The 17517-nt window shown below is 39.6% G+C and overlaps 1 protein-coding gene across 1 annotated transcript; it reads left to right on the top strand.

The window, feature by feature from the left end:
- The first annotated feature begins 6003 nt into the window (after positions 1 to 6003).
- On the top strand, positions 6004 to 7592 carry LOC130720454 (B-box zinc finger protein 21). The gene is made up of 3 exons (XM_057571099.1): positions 6004 to 6435; positions 6533 to 7000; positions 7088 to 7592. The coding sequence occupies exons 1-3, from the start codon at positions 6250 to 6252 to the stop codon at positions 7358 to 7360; spliced, it is 927 nt and encodes a 308-aa protein (XP_057427082.1). The 5' UTR covers positions 6004 to 6249; the 3' UTR covers positions 7361 to 7592.
- Positions 7593 to 17517: the final 9925 nt, after the last annotated feature.

Here is a 17517-nt window from a genome sequence, read left to right as displayed (position 1 = left end):
ACACCTCCAGCACAACGTTTGGAGTTGGTTTCTTTCTATATGCACGGAGATGCTCTTAGTCGGTACCGTTGGATGCACAACAATTACCAACTCTCATCTTGGGAAGCTTTTACTCGTGCTTTGGCTGTCCGTTTAGGCCCTTCTTCTTATGAGAATCACCAACAAGAGCTCTTCAAGCTCCAGCAAACTTCAACCGTGGCTGATTACCAAACCAGATTCGAGCGGATCTCCAATCAGGTTGTTGGGTTGTCACCGGAAGCTGTGTTGGACTGCTTCGTATCCGGTTTGTCACCTGCAATCAAAAGGGAATTAGCAATACTCAAACCTTATTCGGTTTCACAGGCTATTGGCATAGCAAAGCAAATAGAAGCAAAAATAAATGAGTCAAAGGGTTTTCCACAGCGGGTTTATCGTCCAAACCCTTCCACATTTACCCATTCTCCAACCCCACACGTGCCCACAACACCCCCCATTCGACCTCAAGCTTCCTCCTCTCAACCACCCAGACCCACGACCCCTTCCACTCTCCCTATTAAACGGCTCAACGCTACCCAAATGCAAGAGCGTCGAGCTTTGGGTCTTTGCTTCAATTGTGATGAGAAGTACACCTTCGGTCTCAAGTGCCAACCCCGATTATTCTTACTCATGGGTGATGATACCCCCGAGGGTCAAGATGTCATTGATTCTTCTACTGTAGAATCCGTGTCTATTGTGGAGGAGCCGGTTCCCGAGGAAGCAGTGCATTTTCAGCTCTCTGATCAGGCCTTAAAGGGTGAGCCTTCCCCCAAAACTTTCAAATTCATGGCCACGGTCAAGGGCCAACCTGTTGTGATTTTGATTGATACGGGTAGCTCCAACAATTTTGTTCCCCCTCACACGGTGTCCTACTTGTGTTTGCCAGTAATTCCCATCCCCACATTTCCGGTGATGGTTGGCAACGACGCACACTTATCTTGCTCGGGTTATTGCCCACAAACAGATGTATCATTTTCTGGGCATACTTTCCACATTCCTTTCTATGTGATGGACCTCCATGGGGCAGATTTGGTGCTCGGCTTGGATTGGCTAAAAACCCTGGGTAAGGTCATTTATGATTACAGTATTCCTTCCATGTCATTTCAAGTTAATGGTTCCACTTGCACCATCCAAGGAGAGGCCCTAAACCCTCCTTCCCATGCCTCATTCCACCACATCCAACGCCTACTACACACAAATTCCATTGCTGAATTTCACACTATCACCTTCATTACACCACCCACGACCCCATCCCTTCCCCAATTTTTATCCATAGATAACCTAAACACTTCCCCACCTGAATTTGATTCTTCCCTATGGGAGCTTCTCCAACGCTATGACATTGTTTTCTCCACTCCCCACGGCCTACGCCCAATACGCTCCTATGACCACCACATCACCCTTCTCCCTAATTCCCCGCCGGTGAACGTAAGGCCTTACCGGTACCCACATTCCCAAAAGGAAGCCATGACAACTATCCTTACCGACATGTTGCAAGAAGGCATAGTTGTGCCTAGCACAAGTCCTTATTCTTCACCGGTGCTTCTTATTAAAAAGAAGGATGGCTCTTGGCGTTTTTGTGTGGATTTCCGGAGCCTCAACTCCATTACTATTAAGGATCGGCTTCCAATACCAACAATTGACGAATTGTTGGATGAACTTGGTGGTGCCACACACTTCTCAAAGCTGGATCTTCGCTCGGGCTTTCACCAAATAAGATTGGCCTCCGAAGACACCCACAAGACAGCTTTTCGTACTGTTGATGGGCATTACGAGTTCTTAGTGATGCCTTTCGGCCTCACCAACGCACCATCAACCTTCCAAGCGGCCATGAATGACCTCTTGCGACCCTTCTTACGCCGCTTTGTCCTTGTGTTCTTCGATGATATTCTAATTTACAGCCCCTCCTTCTCATCACACTTGGAACACCTTAGGGCAGTTTTGGCCGTGCTCCTTGACCACCAATTTTATGCCAAGTTGTCAAAATGCATTTTTGGGGTGACATCGGTGAATTATTTGGGTCACATCATTTCAGCCTCAGGTGTAGAACCTGACCCTTCCAAGGTGCAAGCGATAGTGGATTGGCCAGCCCCTAAAAACCTCACGGAATTGCGTGGTTTCTTGGGACTAACTGGTTTTTATTGCCGATTCATCAAGAACTACGCTGCACAAGCTTCACATCTTACTGATCTGTTAAAGCAAGGGTACACCGACAAGCATACCTTGCTGCCATGGACTCCTTCGGCTGCTGCCTCCTTCCAGAAATTGAAGGATTTAATTGCTTCAGCTCCTGTTTTGGTGCTGCCAGATTTCTCATCAGTGTTTGATATTGAGACGGATGCATCCGGAGTTGTAGTGGGTGTCGTGCTCTCCCAAAAGGGTCATCCCATATCGTTTTTCAGCAAGAAATTGACCCTGCAAATGCAACATCAGTCCACTTACGTGCGAGAGATGTATGCGGTAACCGAAGCAGTAAAAAAGTGGCGCCAATATCTGATCGGACACAAGTTCCGTATTTTCACAGATCAACAAAGTCTCAAACATTTGATGACTCAAAGGTTTCAGACTCCAGATCAAATCAAATGGGCAACCAAGCTTCTGGGTTTTGACTATGAGATATTTTACAAACCTGGGGCGGAAAATAGAGTTGCTGATGCTTTATCTCGCCGCCATTTTTCTGAGATACCACTACTGGCTGCCATTTCCTCACCAGTCCCGGATATCATATCTCAGCTCCGCAAGTATTACACCACTCCTGAGGGTACTCAGCTCATTGTGGACAAGTCTTCTCTCCAACATTTCAGTATCAATCATGGTATTCTTTATTTCATGGGGGGGTTATTTATGCCTGACCAAGAAAACTGGCGTGCCGCCATCATCTCCGAATACCATGATACACCAACAGCAGGTCATTCCGGTTTGAAACCAACCTTGGCCAGAATAATGTCATCCTTCAATTGGCCTGGAATTCATTCAGACACAAAGGCTTTCATTCAAAGGTGTCTTCCATGTCAATACAACAAATATGTTCCAGCAAAGAAAGGAGGGTTGTTACAGCCTTTGCCTACACCGGCACAAATTTGGGAAGACATTTCAATGGACTTTATCACAGGGCTCCCTCCATCTCATGGGCACACGGTGGCCTGGGTCATTGTTGATCGGTTGTCCAAATATGCTCACTTTGTCGCTCTACCCACCAACTTCACAGCAACTTCTCTGGCTAACCGGTTCTCCAGCGAAATCTATCGCCTCCACGGCATACCACGCTCCATAGTCTCTGACCGCGACAAAATTTTTCTAAGTCACTTCTGGCGTGATTTGTTTCGCGTGTACGGCACCAAACTGCGATTCAGCACCGCATATCACCCAGAGACTGACGGGCAAACTGAGGTAGTAAACCGTGGGCTCGAAACTTATCTCTGTTGCTTTGCCGGTGAGCAACCTCGATCGTGGTTCAAGTTCTTACACCTTGCAGAGCTGTGGTACAATACTAGTTACCATTCTTCTGCAGGAATGACTCCGTTTCAAGCGGTATACGGTCGACCCCCACCGTCTCTCATAGCTTACGTCCCTGGTAGCTCTGCCATTCAGTCCTTGGACGAGTCCTTGCAACAGCGAACACAAATATTAGAGTCCTTGAAGGCCAACCTCCACAGAGCTCAAGCGAGGATGAAATTACAAAAAGACAAGGGAAGGAGAGAAATTACCTTTGAGGTTGATGCCTGGGTCCTTCTCCGTCTTCAGCCTTACCGTCAACACAGCCTTGCCCTCCGCCTGAGCAACAAGCTAGCCAAGCGGTTCTATGGCCCTTTCCGCGTGCTCCGCCGCATCGGACCTGTCGCCTACGAGCTGGAATTGCCTCCAACAAGCCGCTTGCACAATGTCTTCCATGTCTCCCTGTTAAAGGCTTTCCATGGAGACCCATCAGCACACTTTGCCCCTCTTCCCCCACTGGCTCGAGACATACTCGTTGAAGTACCAGCCGCTGTCGCCTTGCCACCGCCCCTAGAGGTGCCTTCCCCATCGCGCTCGCCGCCCACCACCACAGTGACACTCCCCGAGGCTATGCTCCCACCGCCTGTGGACCATCACGTCGGATTTGAAGTTGAGTTAGGAGAGGACGGTGCTCTCTCTACGCTACCAGCACAAAAGGAAAGGAAAGGTGTTATTCAATCTAAAGGGAAGGCAATTATGATGGCACATGAAGACTCTGACGTTGAGACCAGCTTTAAAAGCCCTTGTCTCATTCAATCAGACACACCTTCCCAGCAATCCACCCCCACGCGCGCGCCAATTCCAAACCCCTCTAGCTCACCCGCGCGTGCCTGCCAAACTCCAACGACTCCACTTAGTCCCCTGGTCAAAGACACTACTCAGCATAGGGCTCTTCCCCAAGCCACGTTGGAGTCCTCTCGACCACCCCTTTTACCCCACGTGATTTCACCAAGACTTGAGGACAAGTCTCCTCTTGAGGATCAAGGGATTGGTAGCACCCTTTCTGATGGGCTCACTACTCCAGCTCTCTCTAGGCCCAAGAGAACAGTAACAAGGGAGAGCCTAGGATTATGACAAGTGTAAGGCCAGTAGTAGCCATAGTAAACACTCATATATGAGCTGTAATAGAGATTCCAAAAATCAATGAATATTCTCAAGTTTATCTTCTTTCTTGCTTAGCATTTATTTCTCTGCTAGGGTTTTAGTAGAATAGAATAATAAATTGTAGAATTAGCCACCAGTCCCTTATTCAATTCATTTCTTGATTGCTATTATTTTGAAATTGTGATTGTATCGTTTATAGCTAGGCTAATCTATTGTTGAAGGCCACAACAAGAAGAGGGGAAGGATGGAGGAGGTGACCGTTTGGAAAATCGAGTGGGCTTGTGAGGGCAGGAAATTAAGTTCCTTTTATTTGGTATGTTGGTCCGACCGAATTAAAGTGTACTCTGGTGGTTGAGGTTGTCGTCGATGTTGCAGGAGTTGGCCATGATGTCATTCCGTTCATTGTGAAGACAATGAATTTTGTTTTTCTGATCTCATTGTTTGATATGCTCGTCCAACCGAATAAAAGTGTGCGTGTGGTCCTACAGTGCTTCGCTGCTGCCGTATGGGTTAGCTATAATGTCTTTGTTGTGGCGCCTAAAACAATGTTGCGTTATTGATTGAAGATCAAAATTCTGATTGCGTTTTTGCGATTCTGGTTGATTTCAAGTTGTTGGACGTTGCATTGGTTAATCAAAATTGATCGGTTTTTGCGTTCTTTTTGTTTGTTTTCATTGGCAGGATCATTATCCTACTCGTTTTGTACTTAATCCTTCATCAAGAAGATTTGTAACTCGACTCCCCTTGAATTTCATACAACTTTTGTTTTTTTAAAAAAATAAAGAGTTATCATTTGTAAACATCGTGCAAACATCTCATATTAACCACTTCTCCGATGTCATTTTAAGGTATTAAAAGTTAAAAATTTATGACTTTTAACCTAAAGTATAAGTAAAAAGAAACATTAAACAATCAACACTAGAATAAGAAAATTTAAAATGACTTGCAACTTGTAAACTAGGCAAAGATGACATCATTATACATGAAATCTAGTGGTATGTGGTATGGAAGAAATATCTCCTTGATAAATCCCACATTTTTCTTAATCTACTCTTTTCTTAACATGTCATATTATATTTTTTTGATGGATAAAAATTTGGATGCGTTCAGCTTCAATAACGCCTATGGGTCAGAGCATGCTTCCGAAATCAAATAAATGCTTCCGGAATCAAATGTCGCTTATAAAAGTACTGAGAGATAATCACCCATCAACATCTTACTCACATCAACAATTGGAATGGAATACACAACTATATGAGTTATTCTTACCAACCGATCCCATATAAGTTGATATCGACATATAACAGTACATTTTTCACCAAAAATATATCTGATTTAATACTTCTCAATCTTTTATTCGTTTCTCACGTTGTGTTTGTCTACCCAAGATTTTCTAAAAACCAATAAAAATATGTTAAGTGTCGTCTGGTGACAAGAGTGAGTCTCTGTACATATATATTTAAAATAAGCAACTTCGTTCTTGTTCTGCGAGATTGATTGAATGAATGGCTCACTCATCTCATCATCATCATCATCTTCTTCTTAACCATTTGACCATTTATCTTTCCCAATCAATCCCTTCTTCTTCTTCTTTGTGATCTTCAGTGTTCATCAGAACAGAGCAAAACAGAGCCAATGAAGATCCAGTGCGATGTTTGCAGCAAAGACGAGGCTTCAGTATTCTGCACCGCCGACGAAGCCGCCCTCTGTGATGGCTGCGACCACCGTGTCCACCATGCCAACAAACTCGCCTCTAAGCACCAACGCTTCTCTCTTCACACCCCTTCTTCAAAGCAACACCCTCTCTGTGATATTTGCCAGGTATTTCATCAATACCCATGATCGCATCTTTGTCTGTTTATCTATCTATGTATAGTTGCACATGAGGTGTCTGTTTGAGCTGTTTTTCTTCTTGTAGGAGAGAAAAGCTTTCATGTTCTGTCAGCAAGACAGAGCGATTCTGTGCAAAGAGTGTGACATGTCGATTCACTCTGTCAATGAGCATACCCAGAAGCATGATCGGTTCCTTCTCACTGGTGTGAAGCTCTCTGCTACTCCTAAGCTTTATTCTTCTGCTTCTACTGCTTCAACACCCTCCAAGACCAAATCTGGTTTAACCAATTCCTCTGATGCTAAGTCAAAACCTTCCTTTTCTTCTTGTTCTAAATCTAACCTTTCACATCAAGGTTTGATTGCAAAGACAGTTCCTTCAGTAGAATCAGTACTACCCCATACTACTACCATCAATAAAGTTGGAGGAAGCTTGGTAACCATGGCAGGAACAGGTTCCACTAGCAGCATATCTGAGTACTTGATAGAGACACTCCCTGGTTGGCAAGTTGAAGACCTTCTTGATTCATATGTTGTTCCCTTTGGTTTCTCTAAGGTTTGCAATTTTGTTATAAACAATTGGTTTGTGGTTTGTTCTGTTTATACTTGGATCTGGGATTTGTAATCTGTGATGAAACTGCAGGGTGATCATGACATATTGCAACAGTTTGATGATGCTGGTATTGAGGGGAATCTGTGTTCATTCTCACCTAATAACAATGGGATCTGGGTTCCTCAAGCACCACCTCCTCTGTATTCTTCTCAGATGGATCGTGTGTTTGGGCAAAGTGTGACAAAAGAAGGTGGCACTACCAACATCAAAGGTAGCAGCAGATCAAGGTTGAGGGATGATGTTTTCACGGTTCCACAGATTAGTCCTGATTCCACTTCCAAGAGAACCAGATATCTATGGTAGAAAAATAAGCCTCAAATTCGAAATAGCCTCAGAATTTCAACACCCTTGTTGTTTGTTTGTATGTTTTTTGATCCATTCTCTCTCTCTCATTTGGTTTTGTTTGACTGTTTTTCTCTTTTCCAATTTCCACTGTCTTCTGAACTCAACTCTGCTTTTTTGATATATATATATGTATGTGCATCTTTCTCCCTGTGAGTGTAAATATAAAACTTCTCATAGGATTCCAAATGCAGTTTTTTTTTTCTTGTATACATTGTGTTTATATTGGTGGTGGCAATGGTAACTCCATAAACTACACTTTGTAGCTTCCTGAGAAGTGATTTTGATGCTTAAGTGTGTGTTTGGTTTCAAATCTGGAGAGGCCAAACGTGGATCCAGAAATCCAAAAGCAACTATTTATTGCTTCTGCAAACGTGGATCAGGGCCAAACGTGGATCTGCAGAAGTTTTCCAAACACACACTAAACATGCTATTTTAGAATAGAAACATGACCTACGTGGAGAGATTAGAGGGTTTTGTTTGTTATGTTGAATAATTAGTGGTAATGCAAAAGCAAGAGAAGTTTATTCATCTGCTTGTTTAAGTAAAATCAATTCTGGTATCCAGAAACTAATTGCATAAGCTTTTCCCATAACTAATTTAAGGTATAAATCAATTTTAGATTAATTTTTAAACATGCTATGGTTAGCTTCTTGATGTCAGAAATAATTCTGAAGAAAGAAAAACTGATTCGAACATGCTATATGCGACAATGTAAGCAATTATAGAAGCTTTTGTAGCAGTTTGAAGCAGAAAAACTGCATTAACTAGTATTGGTCCTTTTGTTGATGGGGGCTGGTGGGTATGTGTTGGGTGTAGGACAAACATTAATCAGAGGAAAGGGGTGATGGAGAAGATGATTTGCACATACGAATATGATGATGGTGATGGAGGGAGGACCATGAGTGGCAAAAAGGGTTTGAATGGATGGATGGCATATATTATGGGTTTTGTCTGGACCTAGGAAATTCATTTGTGGGGGCAACTGTACCCATCATCATCATTATAATGCTTGTTAGCGTTTCAAAGAGGAAATTAACATGCTACATGGCTTGTACCACCTTCTCAGTTTTCTATTTTAGTTTTAGGCTTCCCCCATTATAGGGAGAGGGGACTCATTATGCTACAAGCCTAATTGCGCTAGCAAGGAGCATATATAGTACTTGCTAATTGGGACAGTGTTGAGAGTTTTACAATCTGGAGTAGTTCTGCTCAGATGAACCTACCTACAGCTATAAATATAAACTGCTCAGATGCATCCACCAATCATCTCAAGGAAAAATGATCAGCTTTTAGTTCAGATATAAAGAAGTTAGGGTGTTAGTTTGAAAACTGATTTTTATCTCTTATAAAAGAGTTCATTTGTTATTTTTTTGACTAGGAGTGCTTAAATCTGTTTCAACCGATTACAAGACATATTTACAATTCACTAATACCATGAAAATTGAAGAATCATGATATACACAAATGCACGCGTATACAAGTAAAAAAATTAATCGTGTATGTATGAGTATCTTAAATAGTGGTGTTAGGTTTTGGTCCATCGGTGCACCAGATGTTATTTTGGACAATTTAGATACCACCTTTCTACCCCCTACCCCCCCCCCCCAACTCGTTTACGTCACTGAGAGAAGATCGACACTCGAATCTGTCACCATAGAGAGAATCCAGCTTCCTCTGTTACCGAATCATCTAAGAGACTCTCAAGTTTCCAGCAAAGACAAGCCTAGCGTGACCAGCGAAGGTGAGTATTTGGTGTACGCCAATTGGGTTGTGGTTTACTCAACCCATCTCAAATCGGGTCTGACCCGTAGGCTCACCCCTCACAGAGTCGCTGATTTCAACCCAACCCTTCTGGCGCCGCTGGCTGGTCCAGCTAGATTATTCTGAAACAACCTGCTACCATTTCAACCCAATCCCTCCCTCACCCCAAAGCCCAGATTTGAGAATGCAACGGAGGGAGAACAAGATCGGCGAAGGCGTTGCGTCGTAGTTTGAAAGGGAGAAGATTCGACGGTGGTTGTGGCAATGTGGGTCAAAATGGCGGCGGCCTCGACGTTGTGGGGTTAGGATCGCGGTGGTGGTTCTGGGTGTATTGAGAAAGACAGAAATTGGTCATGCTAGTATTACAATCATACCCTTCTGACACTAATTCAATCCTAACCATTAAGTTTTTAAATATTCTTAGATTCCTTCATCTAACGGTTCTAAGCTTGGGACCACGGGTAGACCAAAATATAAATGGCTCACCCTAGTGGGCACCCTAAAATAGATCTGGTATAAAATATCTTACTCTACGCGTGACAACCAAATATTGATAGTATTGCTATAACTTTTAGACATTATTTTGCGGCGATTTTAACCAATGTATAATTTATATAGTGATAGTATATTTAATTTTGGTTTCCTTTGACAATTAAATTTCCTTAATTATTTCCAATACATAAATTATGATAAAACATACTATAGTTAAAGACATCCATCTTCAACGAGCTATCCTGTCAAGACATATATTGAAACCTTAAAATGTTACTCAAGTTCAGTTATTGTACGATTTTAATGACATTTTTCAAAAGGTCAACTTGTTGAAGTTGAAGTCTAGATATTTAATTTCCTTGCTTGATATCTAATTTTCCGTCGTATATTAATTCAACTACTTTTGTTTTTTTTAAACGAGTATATTAGTGCGTGTTTGGATTTCAGTTTACAAAACATAGTTTGAGTCAATGTGGGTTTGCAAAATAGAGTTTGGATGAATGTGAGTTTGTTGTAATGTGATTTATGTTTGAATACTTTTATTTTAAAAGTAAGTTTGATAAATTAATTTTGTTTGGATAATATTAACCAAAAGCACTTTCATAGTGTATATAATTACTATAAAAGTTCAATATCAATATACCAACCAACTTTCATCTAAAGTAGAAGTGAAGATTGAGTGGAGTTGAGTGAAAGTGGGGTTTGGACACAAAGTGGGTTAAGGTTAATGTGGGTTGGAGCCATCCAAACATAGTGGCACATTGTTCAATACAACCCAAACCCACATTGAGGTGTCCAAACTGAAAAACAAACATAGCCTTCAACTACTTGCAACTTCAAAATGGGTTTCGAGATCACAGACCCCTTAAAGCAATAAGACAACACTTTCTAAAAGTTGTGTAAAGGGGGGGCAATATAGAAAATAATGTTATGGGGAAACTCCATATATATGACTTACCACAGTTATCGATCTATACTGGTGGAACTGTTTGTGCGCATCTCGAAGGAAATAAAATGAATATTAATATGTTATACAATCTTCTAGTTGATGTATCTATTCACACAATGTCTTATCCTATAGGCAATCTAGTATTATAAAACTCCCAAAGTGGTATTGAAGATGCTTTGCCCTTTTCAATCATCAAAGGAAAGGAGGTCACGGTTGCCAAAAAACGGAAGGGTTATGATCGGTGAACAACTCACAATACACATATATCATTTGAATATCGCATTTTCCTATCAATCTTTTTTTTTTTTTTTTTGTTAAAAAGAGGGCTAACCGCCAAACAGAAAGCTAAATAAGAACAGAACGCGGGAGAGAAGCTCCAGCAGTATCAAACAACAACAGGCTTGAACAGCGAAAAGGAGAGCCCTCTAACAAATGAAGCCCAAGGGAGAGCGCATGAGCCATGCTAGCAAGAGCATATATCATATATCATATTTACCGTTTATCTTTTATTCTTTTCTCAATGAGTATCTACATCTATTACATATTTACTAAATATTTTCTAAGTGATCTTAGATATGATTGATACACACTGTTATTTATAATTTGAAATAGATAATTTTTGATAGATTGATCAATTTTCTAGGTTGAGTCTAGAGACCTATAATTAAAGAGGTGTTTACCAAAATCAAATAGTAAGTATTAAATTAAGAAGATCCTAAAAGAGAGTGTAGAGTTTTTCACTGTACCAATAAATACCTCTAGTACTTGGCATTTCCAATCAAAGCATTTTTGAGATCACATTGAAATCTCTTCCTTTCCTTTGACAAAGAGGTTTCAAGAGCTCGGTTTGATATAGAGTTATGAACATAGAGCTTTGAATGGCGACCAATAAGGTCCGTTTAGGAAAATAACTTAATTAAGCGCTTATGGTAATGCTTATGAGATAAATGTTTATTCATCAACTATTTTAAAACATTTATTGGAAAATAAGACTCTGTTTAGATAAACAGCGTAATTAAGCGCTTATGGTAGTGCTTATGACACAAGTGCTTATTCATAAGCTATTTTAAAGAATTTATTGGAAAATAAGACTCTGTTTAGATAAACAACTTAATTAAGCGCTTATGGTAAAGCTTATGACATAAGTGCTTATTCATAAGCTATTTTAAAAAATTTATTGGATTAAATTGAAAATAAGCTATATATAAGCATAAGCTTTTTCTTTCATAAGCTATCCTGAGTAGCTTATGAAAATAAGCTCAAAACAGCTTATGGTAGGTCATAAGCTGTTTGCATAAACTCTCTCAAACACTTACATAAGTGTTTATTGTAACACCCCAATTTCTCAACTGAGGAGTCACATTAGTAACCTAACAAAGTCTAAGGACCAATCTGCAATCCCTAAAAACCAAGGGAATTTTTTTTCTGTAAAACAACTAAACACTTCGGCTAAAAGGTTGGAAACATACCATAACTTTATTTAGATAACTTGTTTCCCGATATACAGTAATAATAGTTTACAATACCATAAGTAAGGTTCAGAATAAACATGCGCACTTTAACAGTGGCGGAAGCAAGACTTTAATAACAGAGTTCTCATAAAGTAAAAGAGACTCCAACATAATCCACAAGAAGAGAAGCAAAGCTGCTTCTCATACCTCTACTCCACCGCTTACAACTCGATCTCCAACTCGAGTAGCTATGCCTCGGCGGAAGGATCTCCATCGCCTAATAGCGTTAAGCGCCCAAACAACAAGTAGCAAATAGAAAGGGTTAACTTCATGCAATTACCATGTATAAAAGAGAAAAATCATGCTGTTCGAATTTAATTACCTGGCATGGTAAATAACTAGCAACATAACTCAACTCATATATCAACAACTTAAACATAAATCGGACTCAGATAATAATAACCTCAACAATGTAACATCAAATCAGATATCAATAAACCAATACGAAAATCCAACAACATAGGGTCAGGTGTTAGTTCCCTATAATGCAACTATATGCTGCTAACAAAATGGATCGATCAATATCGTCTCTCAAGACGGGACAATGATAGGACACACCTCCTCATCGCCACTTATAACGTCATACATGACGGGACAATCATAGGACACACCTCCTAATCGCCACTTAACGTCACACAAGACGGGACAATCATAGGACACACCTCCTGATCGCCACTTAGCACCTCGCAAGATGGGACAATGATAGGACACACCTCCTCATCGCCACTTGACTCAAGCCCTATATGCCAAGTCAGACAATAACAAAGCCCACCCAAGGACCAATCCAAAGTAACCACATGTTCCATCCACTAGGAAGCAGTAACGACAGAAACCAGTAAACGGCCGAAGCCTCTCAGAAAACATTTTCCAAATTCAGCATAATAATCATAATCATCTGCCAATCAATATAAACATCTTCATCTCAAACACAGGCAGTGCGATAAAAGCATGCAAGACTCAAAGACGCTCTAAAACCGAGTTACCCTTACCTTCGTGAGTAGAAGTTGGGCATGGAAATTGCGAACCTAGAACAAAGAAAACACAATCATCAACACAAGCTTCACTAGGAGCAACACGATCTACTAATACTAATCGAAATCGTAAAGAAAGCCTCTAAAGCTTCAGAGTTCCTATTTAGGCACAAATTGACAACGGAGACTTCGTTCGCTAAAACGAGCATAACTCGAGCTACAGAACTCAGAATGACACGAAACCGGCGCCAAAATTTCGACAATTGAAAGAGCTACGCAATGGCTCAGGTCATAGAGACCCAAAAATTATTTTTGGACACGGTACCCAAGCAATTAGGTTTCGGCCACTATGGAAAATAGGGTTTTCGAACTTTTTCTTCGATCTAAATCAATTCACAAGGTAGTTTTAGGGTAAAACTAAGGCAAAGAAATTGTCGGAACAATTTTCGGACAATCGGGTCGAAATACGACTATCCAGGGGCATTTTGGTCCAAAATAAAGGCTCAAAACTTCAAAGTTATCAGTTCGGAAAACAAATTTGACAGCATTGATCCTCATGACATCCGTGACAACAAATCCTAAAGGCACGAAGTCAGATTACAGCTTTTCGACAATAAAGTTTCGAAATGTGCGACTAATGGGGTTTTGAATCAATTTTTCAGATCTTGGACAACTGAATCGCAATCGGCGATTACTGACAGAGGTTTTAGACTCATGGGAACATAAGGAACATAACCCAACCAAGAAATCAAGGAAATCGGACAATTTTAGAAAAAGCTCAAAACTGTGAGCACAGAAACGACTTCAGAAACGCAACAGAAACAGTAAACAGAGGTAGGATTCATGCTAGTTACCTCAATACCTAGAAGTAGGGACGAACTGCACGAAGATTGGTCAAGTTTTCGTGAAAATTTCTCCTCTCCTCCTCTCTCCTTGCTCGCGGCCTTGAATGGGTGAGAATGAAGAGATTTTGCTTTTTCGAGCTATTTATAGGCAGGTGAAATCGCGGGAAAATGAAAATTTCGCGATTCCGATTTTTGCAGCACGTCCACCGAGGAATTCTAAGAGAGATTCTGGCGTCAGAATTCCAGAACTCAAAACAATTATCTATGATTTGGGAAAAACGATATCTAAAATCCCAAAGGCGGTGTAAGTTAATCTGTCCCGTTAAACTACTTTTTGCTGTGATGCTCAGACGACAAAACTTCCTTCTGAAGAAAGATTGGAAATGTCGAAACAAATCTGGCAACGCGGACGGAAACTTCGTTAGAAGTCCCGAATAGAAAAAGTCTTCATCCATCGCTCGAATCTAGGGTTTCGAAGCAAGGAAATTAGCGTCGTCGGACTTCCGAAAAGTGAATGCTATCGTGCGTACAGTCTAGAGTTCCGAAATGAAACGCTGGTCGAAGGAAAAATAAAGAAAATCTTTAAATTTTCCAAGGATTCGAAATCTCACTTAAAACGTTGCTCTAAAGCGAAATTAGCCTATTCTGGACACGCTTGCCATAAGGCGGGTGTGCAGACGACTCGCTCTAATTCCTAAAATGACTACGCAACATTCCTCAAGCAATTCCTGAACTTTCTTCTTCATTAATCTTTCTCAAATATCAAACTCCTGTCACGCTTACACTGATTCTACGCGTGAGTCGGAAATTAGCTTGTTCTGAAAATCCAGGTCTTACATTTATGCTATCATATAAGCTTAAATAAACTCTCTCAAACGGGGCCTAAATGCACAAGTTTCCAATTTTAAAGAGAATTATTGAAAATGGTGTCTTCTATGAAAGCATTGCTTGGACTTCAAGGTGAATAACAGATCGTAGACAAAGGCAATGGGGAGCCACAAAAATGAAGAAATGTTCTCTCAAATTGGGAAGGATACCCTGCCAAAGATAAGAAAGAAGTATCAACAAGCCCTCACTCTCATCCATCAATGCTTGGATGACTACATGTTTAGAAAGTTATCTATATGCTAATTCCTCTCAAAAGAAGCTTGAGATTTTGGGTAAAATCCCTTCAAGACGGCGACAAAGTGAAGAAGCTACGACTTCAATCACCAATGTGATTTTGAAGCTTTGAAGGTGAAGGAATCCGAATGGATTTTAGACTATTGTTGTTTGACCCGGGATTATAATGATATTTTTCTTGTGTTTTAAATTTGTTCTATTTTATTTTTAAATTATATTTAATATTTTTAATCATAATCTTCATGGTTAGGATTTTGTGATTTTTATGTTTTTTTTATTGGTTTGGGTTGCATATTTCACTCAAGTAACACAGTTTATTCTTGCGTGGACTCTTACTCATTGAAATACATATTCTTGACAATCCAATAGCTCAAATTCAAAATCTATATGTTATAAACAAGTGAAACTAACATCAACGGTGGTAAGTGGCGCAGTTGCGCCAAGACATCATATTTAAGCTCTGTTTTGCAATTTTGAGGGTTTTATCTTGCACTACTAAGCCATTTTTGAATTGTTTACTCTAGTGACTTTTGGAGGCATTGCTAGGGCTTGCTCCGAAGATTCTAGGATCACATTTTCCTTGATTTTGATCATGAAATCCATGCTTGGATAGTCCTTTTACGGTATTTGGAAACTCCTAAGCTCACATAGAATCACAAGTATAACATGAGAGGCAGACCAAACATCATATTGCTTAAGGCTAGAGAACTATCTCGGATCTTGACATTTAAGCATCCTAATGCCTCGAATATTCTGACTGGTATTGAGTAAAATAATAGGCTTAATAATGACAAAGCCATACACATAATGAGAATAAGGATTCTTAATTAAGGTAATACCTCCGATGACCAAATAATATATGTTACATAACGATATCATATCTCCCCATGCCTTTTACAACTATGCGTGTATATATACACGTTAAGGGGACATCATTTCAATACACGCAATCTGTTCAATAATCATTATTTCTCTTCAATCTTTCTGACTTGAGTGTCAGAGTGCTTTGTATGAACTCAAATCTCCGGTGCCCACCTAATTATTGAATACGAGAAAGATGATACCCTTAGAAAGGAGCATATCAAAATAAAATTATACGATCTTACATATGTCTCGTACTTAAGTTTGGCAATCTCTTCCCAAAGAGATAATGAACATAGGCACATAGCCAAACACACTTGATAGATAGCATTAGATAACAAGATTATATAGAATTAAAAAAGAAAAAAAATATGAGAGTTCTAAATCCATAAATTCGAAAGTTTGAAAATGAAAAAAAAAAAGTTTTTAGTACATAAGAAAAGTAAACAAACAAGAAAAACAAACTATAAAGCTAATGGGTCCCTAACCATAATGGGGACAAGTTGTTGAGGGCCCGCAAGATAAAAAGTCAGTTGATTGAACAGGTTAATTAGTTTTAATTTAATAAAATAATGCAAGAATCGAGCCAATTATGATTAAGAAGTTGTTCTGTATGGCTGGGAAGCTGGGTTTGGGGTAAATTATTAGATTTCTTTGTAAACTTCCTTGAAATTTTCCTCTTAACTTTTTAAAATTAGTACTATTTCTCCTTGCTAGGTTTTCCTAAGGGGATTTCATCCTAGTAAGGTTTTTTAATGAGACTTGTTTTGTTAAGTTTATTTTCAAGGAGGTATTAATTGGGGTAGTTTCGACACTTTTATGGTCTTTTGTACATGTAAGTTTTAGCTTGTCTCTCCTTCTTTCTCTTTGTATTTGGTTGAAGTACCCCTTGTATTTCTATTCAATATATCTCTTATTGCCCATAAAAAAAAATTGTTCAAACTTTAAGAAAAGTGAATCAATTACACAAACTACTTGGTAAAATTGGTTTGGTAATTAAATTAGAGATTAATTTCTATGCACTGACGGTCTAAATAAGTTTTACACAATTATTTAATCACATCCCTCCATTTTGTTACTCATAATTAATTTTAAATTTAATAATATTTAAAATAGAAAATTGAAGGTTGTGATTAAATGACTGTGTAAAACTTTTTACACTGATAGTGCATAGAAATTAATCTCATTAAATTACCAGGTTCATTATGTCAGTTTGATCTAACGACCACATCGATTACTAATCACAAATGCAAATATTATGCATATGTATAAGGACATAAAAAATTACTTCCAACGATTTTGTGGTTATGCAATATTTTTTTTAATAGCTACTTTATATTTTCCCGCTTCCTTTTTCTCTATTTTTACCATCCATCGACACATTTAATTATAAAGGGTGTAATAAAAATGAGGTATAAAACTTAGGTGCCCACTAGGGTGGACCATTAATATTATGGTCCACCGATGAACCATTGATAAAAACAGTTGGATGCAAGAATCTAAGAATATTCTCTAAATCAATGGTTAGGATTAAAAGAACAATAAAAGGGTATATACGTAACTGGACTTCTTCCAAGACTCAACCTCTCCATCAGTATCATGA

Source organism: Lotus japonicus, chromosome 5, assembly GCF_012489685.1.
Source record: "Lotus japonicus ecotype B-129 chromosome 5, LjGifu_v1.2".
NCBI classification, from domain to species: domain Eukaryota; kingdom Viridiplantae; phylum Streptophyta; class Magnoliopsida; order Fabales; family Fabaceae; genus Lotus; species Lotus japonicus.
This window is presented reverse-complemented; position numbering and strand designations above follow the sequence as displayed.

Coding starts and splice junctions, on each gene's coding strand:
- LOC130720454 (XM_057571099.1), top strand. CDS start 6,250: ATGAAGATCCAGTGCGATGTTTGCAGCAAAGACGAGGCTTCAGTATTC. Junction 6,436..6,532: donor CTCTCTGTGATATTTGCCAG/GTATTTCATCAA, acceptor TTCTTCTTGTAG/GAGAGAAAAGCTTTCATGTT. Junction 7,001..7,087: donor TTCCCTTTGGTTTCTCTAAG/GTTTGCAATTTT, acceptor ATGAAACTGCAG/GGTGATCATGACATATTGCA.